This window comes from Castor canadensis, chromosome 13 (genome assembly GCF_047511655.1).
Source record: "Castor canadensis chromosome 13, mCasCan1.hap1v2, whole genome shotgun sequence".
NCBI classification, from domain to species: Eukaryota; Metazoa; Chordata; class Mammalia; order Rodentia; family Castoridae; genus Castor; species Castor canadensis.
The window spans coordinates 28,781,085-28,803,011 of NC_133398.1; the positions used below are offsets into that span (position 1 = coordinate 28,781,085).

General features: G+C 38.0%; 1 protein-coding gene across 2 annotated transcripts in view; it reads left to right on the forward strand.

Moving 5' to 3' along the window:
- The window catches only part of Abca1 (ATP binding cassette subfamily A member 1), a 127,116-nt gene extending 105,932 nt beyond the window's left edge, over positions 1–21,184 (forward strand). For both annotated transcript variants that reach the window (XM_074051340.1, XM_020172047.2), the window contains exons 34-50: positions 874–979; positions 2,049–2,123; positions 2,618–2,787; positions 3,891–4,068; positions 6,054–6,169; positions 6,268–6,412; positions 7,857–7,980; positions 9,356–9,485; positions 9,741–9,861; positions 10,786–10,848; positions 11,466–11,572; positions 13,746–13,887; positions 14,267–14,401; positions 15,321–15,424; positions 16,171–16,263; positions 16,926–17,169; positions 17,882–21,184. In XM_074051340.1, the coding sequence (XP_073907441.1) occupies positions 874–979; positions 2,049–2,123; positions 2,618–2,787; positions 3,891–4,068; positions 6,054–6,169; positions 6,268–6,412; positions 7,857–7,980; positions 9,356–9,485; positions 9,741–9,861; positions 10,786–10,848; positions 11,466–11,572; positions 13,746–13,887; positions 14,267–14,401; positions 15,321–15,424; positions 16,171–16,263; positions 16,926–17,169; positions 17,882–18,022 (2,194 nt within the window). In that variant the 3' untranslated portion in view covers positions 18,023–21,184. The remainder of the gene's footprint in view (positions 1–873; positions 980–2,048; positions 2,124–2,617; positions 2,788–3,890; positions 4,069–6,053; positions 6,170–6,267; positions 6,413–7,856; positions 7,981–9,355; positions 9,486–9,740; positions 9,862–10,785; positions 10,849–11,465; positions 11,573–13,745; positions 13,888–14,266; positions 14,402–15,320; positions 15,425–16,170; positions 16,264–16,925; positions 17,170–17,881) is intronic.
- The last annotated feature ends 743 nt before the right edge of the window (positions 21,185–21,927 follow it).

Here is a 21,927-nt window from a genome sequence, read left to right on the forward strand (position 1 = left end):
TGCCGCCTCTCTTTGAAGAGGACAAAGGCCCTTAAGAACCAGTGGGATATATAGTGGCATAGGTTTAGATTAGACTGACATTGGAGTTTTTGCCTAGAGCATTTCTGCTTGGAACCTAGCTTTCACTTCAGAGACCTTTGAGACTCTTGGTGTAGCGATTTCCTTGGGAGATTCAGAAATCCCTGGGTCTCTAGAGGCTTAAAGTATAGTGTTGTAATGGGAATGCATACTGTAGTTGTACTTTTTGCAGATTCCCATGGGTATCTAGAGACTCAGGGACAATTTTTCAGACCTTTGTATGAGATCAAGAAGATCTTGGAGGAAATAAAAAACATCAAATCTATTTAGTTTCACTGTATTTCAATCCGTTTCCCCCCCCACTCTGGGTTTTGAAGGAATAGGTAGACCCAGGAAAGGAAGCACCCTTGCAGCCAATTTGTTCATCATGGGAAAGGAGATAGGTGATGTGGCTTCCTTAGGGGACTCTAAAGACTCCCACTTTTCCCCAAGGGTCAGGGTTCCTGGAACTTTGGCACAACAGACACAAGTTTTATGGTGGGCCTCATGCCCGGGACGAGATAAAGCCTGTCTGTAAGTCCTACCACTTGCCCAGACTTCCCATCTCCTTGCCTCCAGAACAAGTTCAGGGCTGATCTGCAGGGAACAGGAGCACCTGTGAGATGATCATTCTTTTCTCAGTGTCTCAGATGTCTAACTGGTGTTGTTAGCCTCAACACCACCTCAGGCTCTTGCCACAAGTTTGGTACTAGTTTGAATAAGAAATGGGTCTCAAAGAATCTTGTGCACTGTGCTGTTTGCTGCTCAGTGATTGTATGACACTGTCTAGGTTTTAATGTCAGACTGTCCTTTTAGGTATGGCGGGTTTTCCCTGGGTGCCAGTAATTCTCAAGCACTTCCTCCAAGTCAAGAAGTTAACGAAGCCATCAAACAAATGAAGAAACACTTGAAACTGACCAAGGTACAGTATCCAGCCTGAGCAGAAAAAAAATGGACGTGGAGCTGCTGGGATGTGGAAATAGTAGGCCGGTCAATCTGAGCCTAGCAGCTTATTCTAAATGTTTGAATATAAAGCCAGCATCAGCATTCAATGATTTCATTCAGACAAGACTGAAGTTCTCAACCTATATTTAAAAGTCTAAAAGTGTATTTCAAACACGAATTGAGAGATTTAAAAAAAACTCTTAGGACAAGTAAGTAGTTAAGTCTAGCCAGTGGGTAAGTAAGTTGGGTTTCAAACAGATTTTTCTAAAACAGTCACTGGCTAAATAGGAAATTATTTTTACTTTTAAGCTGCTAGGCTGGTCCTCAGGACCCAAGGAACACATGTTCATTTCTCTGTATTGTGGGTTTCCCAATTTAATGTGAGAACTGAGGGGTTTGGATGACATGGGCTCTGGAATCCTCGACAGCAGTGATAGTTGTACATCGTGTGACCGAAGCACAGGCCCATTTGTCTGACACATTTGCATGTAGAACGTGGTTGTGGTTCTTGGGATAATGCCAGGGAAACACTTTGAAGAATCCTCATCACCTAGTTATATCCAGACATTAGTCTCGAGACTTTGAGTCATGGGATTTCTCTGTGATTTCTTCAAGACTTGTAGCATGGAGATGGGTGTGGCGGCTTATGCCTATAATCCCAGAGGCAGAAATAGGAGGATCATGTTCTGAAGCCAGCTCTGGGAAAAAAGCAAGATCTTATCTGAAAAATAAACTAAAAAAGGTTTGGAGGTGTGATTGAGGTGTGTACTTACCCAGCAAGTGCAAGGCCCTTAGTTCAAAATCCAGGACTCCCAAAAGAAAGAAGGAAGGAAGGAGAAGATCTGTGGCATCGTAACAGCATTAGTGATATATTTGGTCACCTGGTTCTCAAGAATTATTTAATAGCTTCAACTTTAATTTTAATGAATGAGGTAGTGGTGGTATTGCTCTTTGTAGGACTGTCCTATTGTCACAGATCCTAGACTTATTGTTACCCCTTACCTGTGTGAACAACCACAACTGAGACAGGTTTTTGTTGTTTATAGGACAGTTCTGCAGATCGATTTCTCAACAGCTTGGGAAGGTTCATGACAGGTCTGGACACCAAAAATAACGTCAAGGTAAACCGATGTTCAGGTTCTAGCAGCTTCTTGGGAAACAATAATTCTACGTTCCCTGAAGTATTTTCGGCTTATGGTTAAGTTGATGGGGGTATTTGTGACAGAAAAAAAACAAACTTAATTTTACCAGTGCAGTGATTAAGATTGTACTGCAGTGATTAAGAATATTTTGCTTTGCCACCAGACTTACTAGGTGTGAACCATATTGACCTTGTTATTTAACTTGTGCCTCAGTTTCATCATCTGTAAAATGGAGACAGTAATCATGGCTCTTTGCAAACAATTGTGAGGATAAATGAGTTAAGGATAAAAGGTTTTCAGCACAGTACCAGTCACCTGGTCAGTGGTCAGTGTATCTTGTGTAGTATCATTACTTTGCCATGTGCTCTGACTGCATTGTTTTTTTCTTAAGTTTATGTGCATGTTTTGTGAGTGTGCACTCACTTCTGGGAGCATAGTATGAGCGCATTACCTTGTACCTGGTTTTATTTCAGGTGTGGTTCAATAACAAGGGCTGGCATGCTATCAGCTCTTTCCTGAATGTCATCAACAATGCCATTCTCCGGGCCAACCTGCAGAAGGGAGAGAATCCTAGCCAGTATGGGATTACTGCTTTCAATCATCCCCTGAATCTAACCAAGCAGCAGCTCTCAGAGGTGGCTCTGTAAGTGTAGCTGTGTCTAAATGGATGGGGTGAGGAGAGGAGTGGGTTGTGGGAATCATGGAGCAGAGGGAAGAAATATGAAGCTGGTTGTAGGGTAGCAGCTGCCCAGACAGTTACACTATGTAAATTCATCCAGAGTCTGGGAGGAAAATGATCAGTTTACAAATTGACTGGCAGACTTTCTGGACTGCAGAAGGAAATGACACAGGTAATATAAAATATATTACATATGATAGTGAGTTAAAAACTGTTAATAAAATCCTAAAATAATTGACCACTAGCACAAACATTTAATAGAAAAAAACAGCTTCATTTGTTTTAAAACTAGCATTTTAGTCTCTGTGAAATGTGTTATATTAGTTTGTTTTTATTTTCTGAAGGGTGTGTGTGTATGAGAGAGAGAGAGAGAGAGAAATGTAGGTTTAAATCTGGTCTCTAAACTTTCTAGATATATGGTGTGATACTAAATGAGGCAACTTAAATTGCCAAGCCAAGCATCCAGCACAGAGTTGATATTCAAAAGTTTAGATCTCTTTGCTATCAATGGAGCATGGCACTTTGATTGTTTCTGCTTAACTCCTATAGAGTGTCAATATAGAATGCAAGGATTTTTATAACAAGACTTTGTTTAATGGGCTTGTGTTTTCTTGCAGAAAGAACCTGTTAAAATTTTTATATGTGTTAGATTGACATGCTACATCCTGTTGTTTATAGCCATGAAAATTATTTGAGTAGTTTCACACTAATATTTGTTTCTTAGTTTTCAAGCCACACTAATTTTTTTTGTGTGTGTGAAAACTTACAACTTACTGCTCTTACAAGGTCAAGAATTGTGGACAAAATTGAACACCACTGACCACTCCCAAATGTCCTTCAGTAGTTTAATTATGGTGGAGGACTCTTTTTAACCATAATGAAATCAGTTTTATATTTGAATTGTCATTTTTTTAAACATGAAAATGATTATAATGAACCCTGAATAAAACATATTTGGTGGACACTTTTTTTCCCTGGGCTGCACTCTGGATGTGTGTGTCTCCTTATTTTTTGTGTCCCCAACTGAATCAAAGACCCTTCTGATCCTCACTGCCTTTTTCTTCTAGGATGACCACATCAGTAGACGTCCTTGTGTCCATTTGCGTCATCTTTGCCATGTCCTTTGTCCCAGCCAGTTTTGTTGTGTTCCTGATCCAGGAGCGGGTTAGCAAAGCAAAGCACCTGCAGTTCATCAGCGGGGTGAAGCCTGTCATCTACTGGCTCTCCAATTTTGTCTGGGATATGGTGAGGACACAGGCCTGTCATCTCTGTATGAGTCTCTACTGGGGCCAGGGATTGGTGTGGAAAAGACAGAAGGAGCCCCTGACTAGCACCAGGAAGTGTTCCAGTTAGTCTAAAGATATATGAAAAAGGAATAGGAGAGCCAGCTGTACACTTCCACAACACCAAATGTAACATTGGTTACAAAGCTGATTTCATACCAGGGAGAACATCTGTCTACAGTGAGTATAGTTATTTCCACCACCATCCAATTTCCAAACATACTTACCCAAGAAACATAGAAATGGAAAGATCTCAATCAAAACTTCAAGCAAATACCTCTAACTTTTCTAATATGTTTTAACCTACAGAGTCAGAGTATTTTATCCTTACTAGGAAAGTTACCTGCCATTTGTAAACTTCATACATTTTACCAGTACCTTATCCATTCATTCCAAATGTTTTTGTGCCAATGTACAAATGTTTTTGTATCAATATGGGAAGACATTCAAAGATTTCTGAAGTTTTAACTATTGTAAGATGAAGTATAGCTGTATTTCCCCATGGCTTCCATGAAGTCTAAACCACATAGAACAAATCAAATTCTCTCATTGGACAGCTTATTGGATATTTAAAGACAACTCTCATTTAACCGAAGTCTCCTACAGGTGAGATGATACATGAAAACATACTTTGTAGTCTCTAAAGCACTGTACAGATGAAAGCAATTATGGTGGAGAAGATGATGATATCTATGCTAATTATACCACACCTCTAAGACTTGCCACTGTTTTGATCTGATTGCCTTTCCAGGGCCATGCTCCATATTGTTAATGTCCCTTTTGTAAAGCAGAGTCCAGAATTAACCTTGTGTTCAGGCTGTGGTCTGAATGGCTATGAGTCTAGAGAGGACTGATCTTTACCCCATACTTCTCTTCCTGCAGCACAAAAGGGTGTTAGTTTTAGAAGTAGCACTGTCTTATTGGCAACTCAGTAATGAACTGAAACCTCTGTTTCTTACAGATGATCGTTAAATCCGGTCTCTTTCATTCTATGCTAATGCAATTGACCTTTTTTAACCTAAACTTTGTATTTATCCCTGTTAAACTGCATCTTGGTCCATTTGTTTTGTTTTTGTTTTTATTTTGATCTAGTAATTACTTCATTTATTTAAAAACGTACTGAGGGGCCTCAGTGTTCACTATTTGTCTGATTCAGCCATAGGAGATTCAGAGAAGGAAGATAAGTCTCTGACCTCAGGGACATCATTTATGTTTTCATGTGTCTAGTTCCTTCCTGCTTTACAGCCTGAGATTTGCTGTGAGCAAATCTAATTGTTGATAAACACATTAAGTAGGATCCAGTAGGAGAGGAACTAGGCAGAGCCTTGAAGTCTGAAGCTGGAATTCTTCTAACAGCTGACAAACCCACCATTACTGCCCTGCCAGTGCTTTACCCTGCAGCTATAAGTTTTCATAATTGTCCCATGGCCAAATCTTTATTTCTGCATTTTAATGCCTGAAACACTGTCAGGACAGACTTTAAGATTATTCTCAGTGTGATGAAACAATTCTGACATTCATGGTATGAGTGCTTACCTCATAAATAGATTACATGTGAGATTGAACTTGGGAAGACTATAATATAGCACTAATGATGAAACAGACACAATCATTTTTGGGAAGAATAATGGAAACTTATTTTCCTCCTGTGAAATTCAAATTACTCTGGCTGAGAATTCATCCTTTAGTAAGTTTACTGAGCGTGACACCTTGGCTTAGCTGTGGGAAAGACAGAAAGGGCATGCAGTTTATAAAATCATCCAAGGATAAAATGCTTGTCACAATGTACTGTCCAGCATTTTGATTAATGGTGTATGTGGCTTCATTAATTCAAAGTTATTCTCCAATATGTTTATCTGCCCTTTCTTGTCTGATGATGGTGAAGACTTGGGATGTGTTATGTATTTGACTTAGGAGTCAACTTTTTTTCCTTGTTTTTTCTTTTAGTGCAATTATGTGGTGCCTGCTACATTGGTCATTATCATCTTCATCTGCTTCCAGCAGAAGTCCTATGTGTCCTCCACCAACCTGCCTGTGCTAGCCCTTTTACTTTTGCTGTATGGGTAAGGAGTCTCTGAGTGGGGGTGCTCACAGTGGGTAAGGCATATGGTACCCAATGTCAGAGGGACTCCAGTGGACATTTATCTTTGTGCCTCACCAGGTGGTCCATCACACCTCTCATGTACCCAGCCTCCTTTGTGTTCAAGATCCCCAGCACCGCCTATGTGGTACTCACCAGTGTGAACCTCTTCATCGGCATCAATGGAAGTGTGGCCACTTTTGTGCTAGAGCTCTTCACCAACAATGTGAGTTCTGCAGAAAAAGCACCTCCTGCTGGGATGAACATCTTTGGATGCCAGAGGACAGCGAATAATCGTGATCTTATTCCACCTGTCTTTGGTGTTGACACTGCTAACCACTCTGTCCTGTTTTTTAGATTCTGCCTTCCCTGGATCTGCACAGCCCCTTTCTCTCCTGTTCTGCCTTGTATTTCTCTGGCCAAGCCTTTCAGTTTCCTTTTATAGTTCTACATTTCTTTCTACTTCAGTATTGTTTTTTCCACCGCTAGGTCCTCTGCCATCTTTGCTTGCCAATTTAGGCACCATTTCTGGGCAATGTCATTCAGTCGTAAGTTTCTTACCACCCTCTCTCTTAGTATTTTATTTTTATCTCTTCAATTGATGTCTTCATTGTTCTCTTGAACTTTAGTTTTCTATTGTCATATGCCTAGTGAATGGCTCCATTTAGATGATTTGTAAATTTCACAAACTGGACATAACATCATCATCTTTCCCCTCAGAACCTAATGTTTTTTCTTCCCATTTCTGTAACACTTGATCACATTACCATTCATGCAGCTGCTCATCCTAGCTTTCTTGGAGTCATCATAGATGCTTTGCTAGTGCTTATTTCCCTCATCCAACTGGTCATCAATTTTTCCAATTATAAACTTCATAAACCAAGGCTCTTTCTCCATTTCTGTTAGTGTTGTCTCTGTTCAAATACCTGAGTTTAACACATAGTGCTTTTGGTAGGTACACAAACCTTACAGGCCAGTTTCTACCACGATTTACTTTCCCAATGGCCTGTAACTTCAGCTGAGTTGTCCCTTAAATCCATCATACCCTGTAGGCCTGCCTTGAAATGCCCATCTATCACAGGGCCTGGGAGCATCTCTCTTACCCTTCAAGATTTAGCTCAGTCTAGCTTTCCTTACATGCCCCTTTCCCTGGGCTCTCAGAGCCCTCATTTCTTCCTCCAGTACAACATATAGCCAGTTATGTAGTCATTTCCAATTTACATGTTTCTCTTCCTCAGAGTGGAGGCTGTTTATTAAATTTGCTTCTCCCAGGCCCTAGCACAATGCAGCTAGCATATCACAACTAAGTAAATTGCTAGATATCCAGCCACTGTTTCCTTGTGGGATCATAATAAGTTCTGATGTATTTGATATTTTTAAAAAATTCCAACAAAATCCCAGAACTCAAATATTGACTCAGACATGAGCAGTTTTCTTTTAAAAAATGCTAAGCAAATATTTTGGTGTGGATTTACTTCAGATTAAATGTATCTGTGTTTCTAAACTTTGTTCATTTCCCCATACTCTACATTTTTTAAAGAACAGAAAATGCCTACTGTTATTAATTGGCATCTGAATGCAAAGGTCCTGTTTGTACACTGGGAATCTCATTTTTTCTTGTATATTTCAGACTTTGAATGCTATTACCCTCCCCACTCTTTTTTTTTTAGAAGCTGAATAACATCAATGACATCCTGAAGTCTGTGTTCCTGATCTTCCCACATTTTTGCCTGGGACGCGGGCTCATTGACATGGTGAAGAACCAGGCAATGGCTGATGCACTGGAACGGTTTGGTGAGTGAAGTAGTAGATGTAGGGGCTTCAATGGAGGTGGCCATTTGCATGGGCCTTGGCACCCTGGTCTGTGTTTTGGAAAGAAGCTGGAGACTAGGCACAGGGTGTCCATCCTTTCCTCACTCCCAAAGGCTTGTGCCAACACAGCTGATCTGACAAGAGTCTCATGATATCAGTGCTTCTCATAGCACTGAGATAAGTGAAAAGGTTACTTTGGAAGTAACAACAATGCTGCCATTTGCTTGGACCTAATGCTACTGGTTGGATTTACCAAATCATTAGAAAACTCAAAGCATAGCTTTGAGAATTAGATACCAGCCAGAGAATCAAATGGAAAGATGCACACTGACTCTATTAGGAAAATAATGGGCTTGCAAATGTGGTCATATATTATCTTTCACACAGTCTATAAAAATAATTTACTACAGCTCTTTCTACCTTGAGAGTAGCTAAAAGTATCTCTCCTATTGTTATATGACTATTGCTCATCTGCTGATTAAATGAGCCATATTATTTAGTAGACATTGAAGAGGAACTTTTTTTTGACTTAGAGGTACAAAGGAGATAAAGAATTTAAGGAATATTTGCATAAAACCAGGTAATTTAATTGAGTCAGTAGGTTACATTATGTACTAATGAAATGAGTATCTTTTCAATGTATTCTAATGTTTATTACTATTAAAATTAAAAATGTATTAACATACCAATCCTGGACTGTTTGCTTTATTTAGAAGGATCTTTTGGTTGAGCATGGTGACACATGTCTGTAATCCCAGGTACTTGGGAGGCAGAGATCAGGACTATTGCAGTTAGAGACCAAACTGGGCAAAAAGTTAGCAAGACCTTATTTCAATAAGCAAGCCAGATGTGGTGATGCACATCTGAAACCCCACCTCTGCATGGGAAGCATAGGAAGGAGGAGTATGGCCTGAGCCCAGCTCCAGGCAAAAAACATGAGATGCTGTCTGAAAAATAACTGAAGCAAAAACAGTGCTGTGGGCATAGCTTAGTGGTAGAGTGAGGCCCTGAGTTCAGACCCCAGTAATGCCAAAAAAATTTTTTAAAAAGAGGATCTTTTTAAATGTCTCATTGAAAAGGAGGTATTAGCTATCTTACATGATAGCATGTCTCATTGAAAAGGAGGTATTAGCTATCTTACATGAAGTCACAGATCTAAGTAAGTTTGACTCTGAAATACTGATTGATATAGGGTCTTTCAATATTCCCATGAAAGACTTCACTCATTTTTTTTCCTTGTCATGGATAATAGTCATTGACATTTCCAGGAAAATATGTGAACTTAACTCCAAATCTGAGGAAGGGCCATGGTTCCTGATGCTTCTTTTCTGACCAGATCTCTGATTGTGTCCCCCAGGGGAGGATCGCTTTGTGTCACCACTGTCTTGGGACTTGGTAGGACGAAACCTTTTTGCCATGGCCGTGGAAGGGGTGGTGTTCTTCCTCATTACTGTTCTGATCCAGTACAGATTCTTCATTAGGCCCAGGTGAGCTTTTCCTAAGAACTCATGTTGTACCTGGTTAATGGTCACAGAGGAGCAGTGCAGGGAAATATTCATCAATGGTGGTTGGATTGAATTGAACTTGATAACTGATTTTCCTGTTATGGGCATCTGATGATCCCCCAGCTTGGAAATCCTGGAAACTGTGGAAGTGGATTTTATAAGACTGTTTTAGAGACTGAATTTTTGTCTTGGAAAATAGTTTGAAAGGCTGATTTTTCTTAAAATTTTTCCTGTAAGACCCGTAAACACGAAGCTTCCTCCTTTGAATGATGAGGATGAAGATGTAAGGCGGGAAAGACAGAGAATTCTGGATGGTGGAGGACAGAATGATATCTTGGAAATTAAGGAGTTGACTAAGGTGAGACCAGAAGTGCAGGTTATAACAGCTTGTATTCAATTTTTTCAGTTGTATATGCTGAAAACTAGCAATTTGCTGACTTGCTTAATTAAAAAAAAAAAAGCATGCTTTCCAAGTGAATCTATACCAAACTTCCATCAGTTTAATTTTATTTAAAATACACCATGGGGACTTCTTAATTAAGAAATCTTATTTCTGTAATATAAATTCCTACTCTAGAATTTATTTTGCATGCTTATATTTATGTGTTAGGTATTAAAACTTACTAATATTGTGTATCTAATACAGGTAGGAAGGGTGTAGGAGGGTGAACATGGTGGAGATATTGTGTACACATGTATGTAAATGGAAAAATGAGGCCTGTTGAAACTACTCCAGAAATGGGACGAAGGGGAATAAAGGAGAATGATGGAGGGGATGAATTCAACTATGATGTATTTTAAGAACTTTTGTATGTACCCCCAGTACAACAGTAATAATAAAGAAGAGAATAACATGATTTTGAGTTTCATAGTTCAAAAATTTCCATATTTCCATTGCTCAGGAGGGTCTGGTTCACCCTCTCTAAATGCCAGAATCCCAAAATTTCACTTAAAAATATATATGAGATTTTGATTATAAATAACTACCCTTTAGAATTTAACTTTTAAAATGTGTGCTATTTATGTTAAATAAATGAAAAATTACATAGATTTTTAAGGACCCAGATTAAAAACCAAAAGAAATTCAATTTTGAGCTTCAGAATCAGTCAGAAGCCAGTTGTCACAGAGACAGAGTAAGGCTCTTAGCATATCAAATATGCAGTGAGTCTTACTGATAAGTTATTTTGTGGTACATTTGGGTTATAATCCTCTCTTCCACAGTTGCTTGGGAGAGCTGTGAATCCCTGAAGTATATGAGTTTTTGTTTTTTGTTTGCTGCAGATCTACCCAAGGAAGAGGAAGCCTGCTGTTGACAGGATTTGTGTTGGCATTCCCCCTGGAGAGGTAAACAAACTTTGTCTGATTGTGTTTAGCTATATTAATTCAGATTATTTTTACCCAAATAACAGTGTCTGTAGGGGTAAAGGTGGCATCTGAGGCCTACTCTACTTATGCCTGTCTGTGCAAGAAATCAGTTATGCAGAGAATGGGGACTCCTTATGTCAGAATTCAACAATTTTGAATAATCTGAGGCAGTTTAACAAAAGCACACACATCTAAAACATGCTTTTGTGATCCTTTTGAGATGATGGTGAAATTCAAATAGATTAAAAAAAATAGATGTTTTCCTTTCTCATTTGTTTGTGTTCTTTTATGCTCTTTAGCCAAATTAGGTGATGTAACTTGACTAGTTAGCTTTCATTACTGCTTTTCACATATTAACTTTGGTCTCAACCTGATGACTCAATAATTATAAATACACCCACATATAACATGGTCCCATTGTAAATCTATATAATGTCTTAAAATCAAGAAAATATTTGACTTGTCATTGACATTTAAGAATGCTGTTTAAGAGTCACATCATATAGAAACTAAGTTAAGGTGGCTCTTTCACAGTGCCATTCACATTTAGAATTTTGTTGTTTGCTTATCCAACTCACCCAGTCTTACCTTTACAGTGCTTTGGACTTCTGGGAGTTAATGGTGCTGGGAAGTCATCCACTTTCAAGATGTTAACTGGAGACACCAATGTCACCAGAGGCGATGCTTTCCTTAATAAAAATAGGTGAGAGAGAAGTGACCTGTATTTTTTTACAAGAACTTTTTTCAGCGTAAAGAAATGTATTGTTATTTTTCTGACTATAACAGTACTATTTAGAGTTCATAAAAATGTTAAAATATAGTAAGATATCTAAAAAACCCCTAATTTTACTACCTAGCAATAAGCGCTATTTACATTTTTTTAATCCGTCTCACTCTACTCTTTTTAATAGTTTTATTCAGATATAATTTACACGTATATAATTGTAACATTAGAAATATATACTCATTTTCAGAGAATAATTCAACGAGTTTTAGTAAATCTATGGAATTGTTCAACCATCACCACAATTTGGTTTTAGAACTTTTCCACTCACCCCAAAATCTTTCTATACATATAAATGTATCATAAAGTTAAGATTATACTTACATAGGTTTTACATCAGTTTTTATTGTTAATGTATATATTATTCCCAATGGGTTACATATTCTAAAATGAAGAATTTTGCATTGTATAAAACTCACATGTAGGATTTATTTGTTTACTTCCCTAAAAATGCTGGAAACTTCTTAGTTCCCATTTTCACTATGTAAATATGTCCATATATATGTAAATATGTCCTTATATTCAAGTGCTATTATTTCCTCAGGGAAAATTCCTACGATATAAAAGAGTATGCACCTGCCAAATCGCCCTCTTTAGGAGGTGTACCAATTGATGAAGCCACTGTTAGGCCATTTTCTGAGACTGTACAGGTCACTAAGCAGTCTGATATTCAGGGCCACCCACTAGAGACCTGTGAGGTGATATCACACTGAGCACTCTAAATATGTGAGGCTTCCCTGGGCCTTTTATATGGATAAAAGGGATAAGGCAGTGACTTTCAGGCTTTTCTGACCATGACTCATGAAGGAAATACATTTTATCTTTCAGTGCAGTGCATACACACATAAACAGAAGTTAACGAAAAGCCTCATAAAATGGTACCTAGTGTTACTACTTGTATGTACTTTGATATTTCTTATTCTACTCTATACCATGTCATTTAAAATTCTTGGTTGTGACCTACTAAATTTATTTCACAACCCATTAATAAGAGATGATTCACAATTTGGAAACACTGGATGGGGGATAGCCAATAATATTGAAGAACAAGGAACTTAATGTATGCATTGATCTCTTCCCCCATTGCTTACCAGGTTTTTCAGTAGCAATGTAAAGGAACCTTAAGAGAACAGAAATTCCGGGAATAGTGCTACTACCCCAGGCTTGTTTCTAGTATCAAGCTCCTGGGCTTTGGCAGCAATAACTAGCCCTAACTAAGGTTTGTCACAGTGACTAGTTATAAGAACTGACTTGGTCAGTGTAGCTGTGAGGACCAGTCACAGTCTTTATAGGTACCTTAACATGGGTCTGGAAAAGGCTGGTCTGGGGAGTACTAAATAGATATGTAGAGAATGCTGCTGAAGAACCAAGTTCATGGATATCTGGAGGTGGCTAGAGTACAGCCATCAGACTGGGGGAATATAGATGCTAAAATTTTCATATATTAGGGACTTTTAACTGATTGGCTTCATAGAAGCTAAAAGCACCCCCAATGGTTTATGTAAAGTTGTAGGTGTAATTTTTTTTCTCTTCCCCTGTTTATAGAAGGTCTGTGATGAAAAAACACCTTAAGAGCTAGGAGGGTATCTAGGCTGGATATTCAGTGGGACCAGGTCTAGGACACACACACTATGTCTGAGTCAGTGTGTGGGCAGAAGGAGGCAGAGGCAGCTCACACCCAGCATTTATGGGCCTTTTCTGGGTCCAGATAGTCACGTAGACAAGGAGTACTTGGTCACAGGGTTGAGTCTGAGATAGAAACTTAGCATTGCAGTTTCTTGGTAGTGTAACTTGATTGTTGGTTAAGAGTATGCTTCAGTTAGCATGGGCTCTAGAATTTTGAAATAAGACTGAGCTTTCAGGTTGAAGTGTTGAGAGAGCCAGCAAGGCCCTGGCAGGGTAGAGGCAGGATCTCTGACTGCCAGGAAGAGCTGGCATCTTAGGGGCAGAAAGGCTATTCCTTCAGGCAGCAGCGTGTCTGTGATTACCTTTGTTATGTACAAGCGCACTTGATAGGAACATTTAGGCTAGATTGTCTGATCAGAATATCTCTAAATACTTAAAGCCTGACTAGTTTCATTTTTCTTCACAGCATCTTATCAAATATCCATGAAGTACATCAGAACATGGGCTATTGCCCTCAGTTCGATGCCATCACTGAGCTGCTGACTGGGAGAGAGCATGTGGAGTTCTTTGCCCTCTTGAGGGGAGTCCCAGAGAAAGAAGTTGGCAAGGTGCTTGACACCAGAAACCCAACCTTCCTCTTTTAGCATCCAACACTACACCTTACAGCTTTTTCACATATGGTGTTGAATGTAGGCTGTTTTTCCTCATGTATGCTATAATGTGAAATGCTTGCTCTTTGCACCTATTTAGGATGGGAAGTCATAGTGGCTGGGGGGCAGGGGTGGGTGGACATGCATGGGCTGGGGAGGAGAGAAGCAGTGCTGTTTTCACTGCATGAATCCTTTCTCCTTGCTTTTGGCTCCTCAGTGATTGCCAGGTCATGATTATAGAATCTAGTCCTAATGAAAGAACTTTCATATGAAGTGTAAAAAAGCATGATAAAACTACCAAACCAGAGAAAAGTCAAGATGCTTTTTATCTCTCTAGGTTGGCGAATGGGCAATTCGGAAACTGGGCCTTGTGAAGTATGGAGAAAAATATGCTGGTAACTATAGTGGAGGTAACAAGCGCAAGCTTTCAACAGCCATGGCTTTGATTGGTGGGCCTCCTGTGGTATTTCTGGTGAGTGTGTCTGAGTGTGGAAAACTGTTTTCTGCCCTGAATGGAAAACATCGCTTTTCCAAAGTCCTGTATGTCTGGGGCTGTTCCATGACAGAGCAGCCTTGGAAAAGCAGAGGGAAGCTTCTCCTTCAGCACACACTAAGGGTGGCTTTGCCATACCTTCAGATGCTCCCAAATAGATACTTCAGGCAACCTATTTCTCTGGTTTGAAGAACTGTTATAAGTAGGACTGAGGCTGAATGTGTGATTTGGTTTTTCTCAGGAATATTGTTTTTGATAATCTATGTGTTCATTCCCTAAAGATGGAGAGTGAGGACAGAGCTTCAAGATCCCCACAGTAGCAACTAAACCATAGTTCCTTACAGATAAATGAAAAATAGATTAGGCTGGGCAGTAGCCCTTGACCCTCTTTCTTCTGTAGAGAATAGTACTGAAGGGATAGGAAGAAACCTTCAATGTTAATCCTGACATAAGGATCTGGAATTTCACAAAGACTAGTGAATGCAAGATAACAGGGTAAGCTGCAGTGAGTGAGAATAAAATAGAGGAAGAGGAAGTTTACCTAAACCTTATCCTGACTTCAACAGAGGTTTTAGATAAAGAGCATTTAAAAAACATGCTTATCAGTCATGAAAGATGATTATAACTAATGGCTTTTTCCCTTCCGTATTGACTTGGAGAAATTTAATTTTATAAAAAATTACTCATAATATTTGAGTCTCTTGCTTTAATGAGACATTTATAAAAGTGACCTTGTTACAAATGAGATCAAAACTCATTGGGGTTTTTTTTTTTTTTTTTGGTCTATCAAAAATAACTAGAATAGTAAGTAAACTTTGAATGTTTCAGCATCTAAAAACAATTCTATATTCAGTGCTTTTTCTAGCTAAAGATGAAATTTGCTTTATTCTAATTATAGGATGAACCAACCACAGGTATGGATCCCAAAGCCCGGAGGTTCTTGTGGAATTGTGCTCTAAGCATTGTCAAAGAGGGGAGATCAGTTGTGCTTACATCTCATAGGTCTGTAATGAACTGCTGGGTTGACTTCTACACTCTATGATTTTCAAATGTGCCAAGTAGTAGACATGATCATCTCGTAAAAATTAGAAAATGCAGAAAGGCGAAGATTATCAGCTGAAATTGTACCACTTGGATATAACTATTATTCTGATTGCCCTATATATGTTTGCAGTTTTCCTATGTTAATTTGTATACTCTGTGTATTTTTACAAACAATGTAAGCATAGTACAAATACTGCTCTTTTTTACCTAATAATATTTTGTATGTGTTATCCCAACTGAATAAATAGGTGTGTCATCATTTCTTATAGCTGGATAGTTATTTCATTAGGCTATACCTGCCCTAATTTATTTAACTATTCCCTTTTGTGTAAACATTTGGATTGTTTCCAACTTGTTCACAATTTTAAGAGCATTGCAGTATTATCGCTGTATCTTCATGTCTTTGTCACAGATTGAGATTATGCCTTTTAGGGCTGGCGGAATGACTCAAGCGGTAACAGCGCCTGCCTAGCAAGCCTGAAGCCCCGAGTTCAAACCCCAGTTCTGCCAAAAAAAACCAAAAAACCAAAAAAACCCAAAAAACCTCGTGATTTAAATTGAGCTGGTGGAGTGGCTCAAGCAGTAAGAGATTATGCCTTAGGTAGCTAGGGATCTGTTTCTTTGAAATACCAGATGTTATTATGATATTCTGATGGTTATAGGAGCGTCTGTCTATACTAAAACTTCATTCTGTTTTCCCACAGTATGGAAGAATGTGAAGCTCTTTGCACAAGGATGGCAATTATGGTCAATGGGAGATTTAGATGCCTTGGCAGTGTCCAACATCTGAAAAACAGGTAAAAAAGATAATTTCTTTGGAATAGCACCTAGTGAGAAGGCATGACATTTATCCATTTGTGAGTAAGTGGTGGCTTAGAAATAAAAATAAAGAGAAATTAAACTGAGGGAAATGGTATAGTGGAAAGAATGAGGGCCTTAAAACCAAACTGAGCTGTATTCACATTCTGTCTTTACCGTATACTGGTGTGTAACTTGTAGGCAAGTTACTTATCTGAGAGTCAGTTTCCTAGGAATATTACTTCTAAGCTTTATTATATAAATGAGATTAAAAAATTCACATGACATTATGATTTAGAATACAAGCTTTGGAGTCAATACAAATGGGTTTGCATCCTAGCCCTATCACTTAAGAACTTTTTTATATGGGCGAGTGACTAACTGTTTGGGCTTCAGTTTCTCTATGACATGTGTCAGACTTCATGGATCCAGACTTCAGAGGATTAAATGAAGTCATATATTCAAGGCACTGAATATCACTGTACATAGAATACGTATTCAAAAGAAAATGATAACTGGTTCCTTTCTCTCAGAAACTGATCTCTTGGTCTGTCAAAGACCTCCCTTTTTCATGGTGTAAGATGGTTCTCAGGATTAAGTATTCTTTTGAGAAGTTTCCCAGAGATACTCCATTTGGGTGTTTTATTTTTCCTGCTTTCAGATTTGGAGATGGTTATACTATAGTTGTACGAATAGCAGGGTCCAACCCTGACCTGAAGCCTGTCCAGGAGTTCTTTGGACTTGCCTTTCCAGGAAGCGTCCTAAAAGAAAAACACCGGAACATGTTACAGTACCAGCTTCCATCTTCATTATCTTCTCTGGCCAGGATATTCAGCATCCTCTCCCAGAGCAAAAAGCGACTCCACATAGAGGACTACTCTGTTTCTCAGACAACACTTGACCAAGTAAGTTTTTAGTGTCAAAAATAGATTTACGGACTGGAGGTGTGGCTCAAGCTGAAGAGTGCCTGCTTTGCATGTGCAAAGTCCTGAGTTCAAACTCCAGTCCCACCAAAAAAAAAAAAATAGATTTACTTCTCAGAGTAAGGATTCCTACCCACTCACCTCCCACCATGAGCCCCAAAGCTGTTCATGTTAACTGTGCTTGAATTCTTCATGTTATTACTACTATGCTTTTTATTAAACTTCTATGAAACAAAAAGAAAGATGATTCTTTCTACTGTGTAGTGTTATCGTGAGAATTTATTGTATCAGTAATCAAAATAATTTCCATTTATTGAATACCAACCATGGGCCAGGCATTTTGCCAGGTGCCTATGACATTTAGATAACAAAAAGTACCAAACAGATCTTGGCACTTAATAGGTATTCAGTAAGTGTTTTCTTCCCTCTTCCCTTTAATGAAGCTTACGTGTGCCAAAGTAAATAGATGATTGAACAGTTGGTGGTGTGTGTGTGGTGGTGGGGGAACAGATACATTTTTAAGTAGCTATTGACACTTTTCAAGTACTCCTACCTCCTTCACACAGTTTTCTATTTAATCTGCTCATACAATTCTGCATTCTCCTATCTGACCTAATTTTAACATATGGAAAAATTAACTAGAATTAAGAGTGAGTCAGGAGATATTCAAAGAAGTCTGTCTTTCTTCTGACAGGTATTTGTGAACTTTGCCAAGGACCAAAGTGACGATGACCACTTAAAGGATCTGTCATTACACAAAAACCAGACAGTGGTGGATGTTGCAATGCTCACATCTTTTCTGCAGGATGAGAAAGTGAAAGAAAGTTATGTGTGAAGAATTCTGTTCACACAGGATGGCCGAAAGTAAAGAGGAACTAGATCTTCCTTTGCACTGTGTCAAGTGTTCCAGAGGGAAGTGCCAGAAGTTGTGGAAAGAAATAAACTGGATACTGTACTGACACTATTCAATGCAATGCAATTCAATGCAATGAAAACAAAATTCCATTACAGGGGCAGTGCCTTTGTAGCCTTGTCTTGTATGGCTCTCTAGTGAAAGACTTGAATTTAGTTTATTATCTTATACTTATGTGAAACTAGTATGGAACCCAGTGGGTTTGCAGTCATACTTTTTTGTTCCTGTGTATTCTCACTTGGATTGCAACAAAAATTCATCAAATAATCATGGCCAGTGATTATCAAAATCAAGGCATGTAACCCTCATCCACTAAGCTGTGCCATGTCAGGAGACTGATTTCCCGGTGACACATCCATTGCTGGCAATGAGTGTGCCAGAATTACTAGTGCCAACTTGCTCAGAAAGTTTGAAGCACCATGGTGTGTCACATGCACTGATGTGAAAGCTACCCTGCTCAGAGTCTATCAACATCATTGAATATCAGGTGACAAAATGGTGCCATGTGTGACTAAAGTCCTTCTTTGATCTCTTTGATGAGCTGCTATGGTGGCTGAAACATGCAAAAATATGAATATCTCTAGACACATATTTTCCCATGCTTGAAGTCATGGGTCTCTGGGATCATCTTCCTGGGACTGCTTAAATACATTTAGATCTTGATAAGAAACAAAGGATCAGCAGTCAAACTGCTAAGGGACTGCAGGCTGCTGAGGTCAGGGCACGGGATAGAAGAGATGATGCATTCAAAGGTAGGGAAAGTCTGTGCCCATGTGTCCTGATTGTCTGCTAATACGGTACACTGCATCTCACAATCTTTTTCTTATTTGAAACAAGTGTAGTAGTATTTCTGGCTTTTTTTTGGTCAATCTAGAAAACAAAAAGAGTTGTATTTTGACAAAAATCTTTATACTATTAATGTCATAGGGAATTTTAAGTTCTGTCACTTACTTGCTGAAACCTTGGAATGGCCTCTTTGTTTGAACCCTGTGGTATAGAGGAATTTGGCCACACTGCCTCACTAGCTTTATTTGCCTAAAGTTTGTAGTTGGAACATCTGACTAGTGCCAGTGACCAGAAAACAATGTGATGGTCAAGATCTCAGGCCCTGATATTTGAATTTTTTTGAGATCACATAGAATACTCAGGATCAGTTCATCAATTAAGTGTTTTTTGAGTGTATGTTGTCTCTGAATCAATATATATGTATGGATAGGGATGAGGAGAAATTGTCAGATTTCCTGTGTCATGTTATAACTGGTTACACATATAGGTTGTTTTGCTGATTTTATGGAAGCCCACTGAAAGAGTATTGGCTAGCCTTTTTTTTTTTTTTTTTCATAGCAACAATGAAAAAGACAAGAAGGGGTGACAAGGCTAAACAGTGAGCTCTTTCAAGGAGAAAGTAGTTTGGAAACTTGAAAATAACTTTTACTTATGACATTTAGTACCTTCAAATAATTGACTCTGCAGAGGTGGGAGACTCCCCCATAAATCTTTGATAATCTCAAAGTTTTCATCTCTTCAGTCACTAATCTATCATGAAAAAAATAAAAGAGAAAATGCTTCCACATGGAATATTTTTCAGACTTTTCTAACCCAGACTTATTTTTTGTCAGAAAATATTTTTTAAAAATATTAGACAGATGACTAATGTTTAATGTCATCTGTCTTGAGAGAAAACAAAAATATGAGAGAACTATTGTTTGGCAAAGTTCAAGTAATCTTTCAATATCATCACTAATTTCTTCAACTTTTGTTAAAATTTAAATATTAGATATAAAGGTATAAGATTGTAGATTTATTTCAAATTTATATATATTTAAATTTATGGAATGTTATCTAACTCAATGCTTGAAAAAAATGACTTAGAAATTAATGTATTTTCTAAAATGATACTGAAAGCAATTGTCTAGTAACTGTTGGCATGAAATCACTGTTTTATGCTATCCTCAAATATATAAAATTCAAAGAATAATTGTTTATTTTTCAAAATCGAACTTCTGTTGGATTTTTCATTCTAACATAAAGTCATGTTCTAATTCTTCAATAAATAAAATCCCCAAGCAACTCCTTGCTTTAATACTCTTGACTTCAAGGCCATATTTTAAAAAATCAAAACATATTGTGGACTAACTTAAAAAACACATTTCAATATAGATTTAGAGGGATCTTTTCTGAAGCCACAATCTACAGTTACACATTGACTTCACTAGTATTGTGTTACCTTTTAGACTATCCAAATAGTAGTCTTTTAAATTTTCCTGCATAAACCTAATTATGGTAGAAATATTTTTCAATTTTATCCTCAATCAGATAAAATGTCTACATATTCCCTGTGGAAATGTAACTATGTAAGTTTCAGAACTCTTTTGGAAACCTTGGAGAACTTAACTGTGAAAAATAACAAAATAACAAGTCTTCTCTCTATAAATATCCAGCACAATTCATTATTAAAAAACAACAAAACCTCAAACTACTGTATTTTTATATCTGTACTGAAAGCATCTGTTTTGTGACTATTAAATGTTGCATATCATTCATTTGCTGTATAATAATCAACTTAAAGGGAGTTGTCTATGTTTCTTCTCATGGTTGTATATATCAGGTAAAAATTTTCCAAAGAGCCATGTGTCATGTAATAGTGAACCACTTTGATACAGAGATAATAATTTGTACTCTTGTTACTATTTACTAGTAATAGTGGAATACAATAGTAATACTGCTTTTAATTCTTTCAGAAATTGTTGCATCCCTTTTTATAGAATGTTTGTATTTCGCTAAGGATTAGCTATGCTATTGTCCCTTCTTATTCCCTAGGATAAAGTTGGTTTTGTGCTTTTCCTTTGTCATTGGCCATTCATTCCAAGCACTTTATGCTGTCTGTAATGGATCTATTTTTGCACTGGAATATCTTAGAATTGCAAAACTAGACAAAAGTTTCACAATAGATTTCTAAGTTAAATCATTTTCATTAAAAGGAAAAAAAAAGAAAAATATTTGTATTGTCAGTAACTTTATATGAAGTATTAAAATGACATATTTCTACATTGTAATGAGTCACAAAATAAAGCTGTGACAGTTCTTTTGGTCTATACAAATTTCCTTTTGTGCATTCGTAGCACCACCTACTGTTAAAGTTGTTGTAAAGCCATTATAAAAGAACAGGGGAAGCTGTTTCAAGCAAAAGTAAAAAATTTAGAATAGGTTCAGATGTTCTTTTAATTGAAAAATTCAATTAATACTTGAAAATGAAAGGAGCCAGACCCCAGTGGTTCATGCCTGTAATCGAAGCTACTTGGAAGGCAGAGATCAGGAGGATCATGGGCTGGGTGGAGTGACTCAGGTGGTAGAGCACCTGCCTAGCAAGCTTGAGGCCCTGAGTGTGGTACCAGAAAGAGAAAAAAAAAGGTATTGTGCACTGATGATTCAGTTGAGATACTGAATAACTGGTATTAAGATATTTTAAGAGGGTTTTAGATGAATTTATTCTGCTATTTGTTACACTGCAGAGATCTCTGAAAGCATTCTTAATAAAAACTGGTTTTGAGGAGGTTACAAAAAGGCAGCCTTCAGTGTTTTTTTATTTATTCAACTAAAAATACAAGGACACAGTGTGGTACAAACTCTGGCAAGGTGCTGGTTCATGTGATGGTAAGGGTGAGAGTGCAGAGTAGAAAATGTGGGAGGAGAAACAGTGCTGAGGTATGCCAAGACTGTACTAGAGATGCCTTCTTGCCTCCTGTAGTCAGTGCTATGTACTTCACACACAAGTGGTGCTCCAATGGGACTGTGTAGTGTACTTTTCATAGTTCATTAAGGATCAA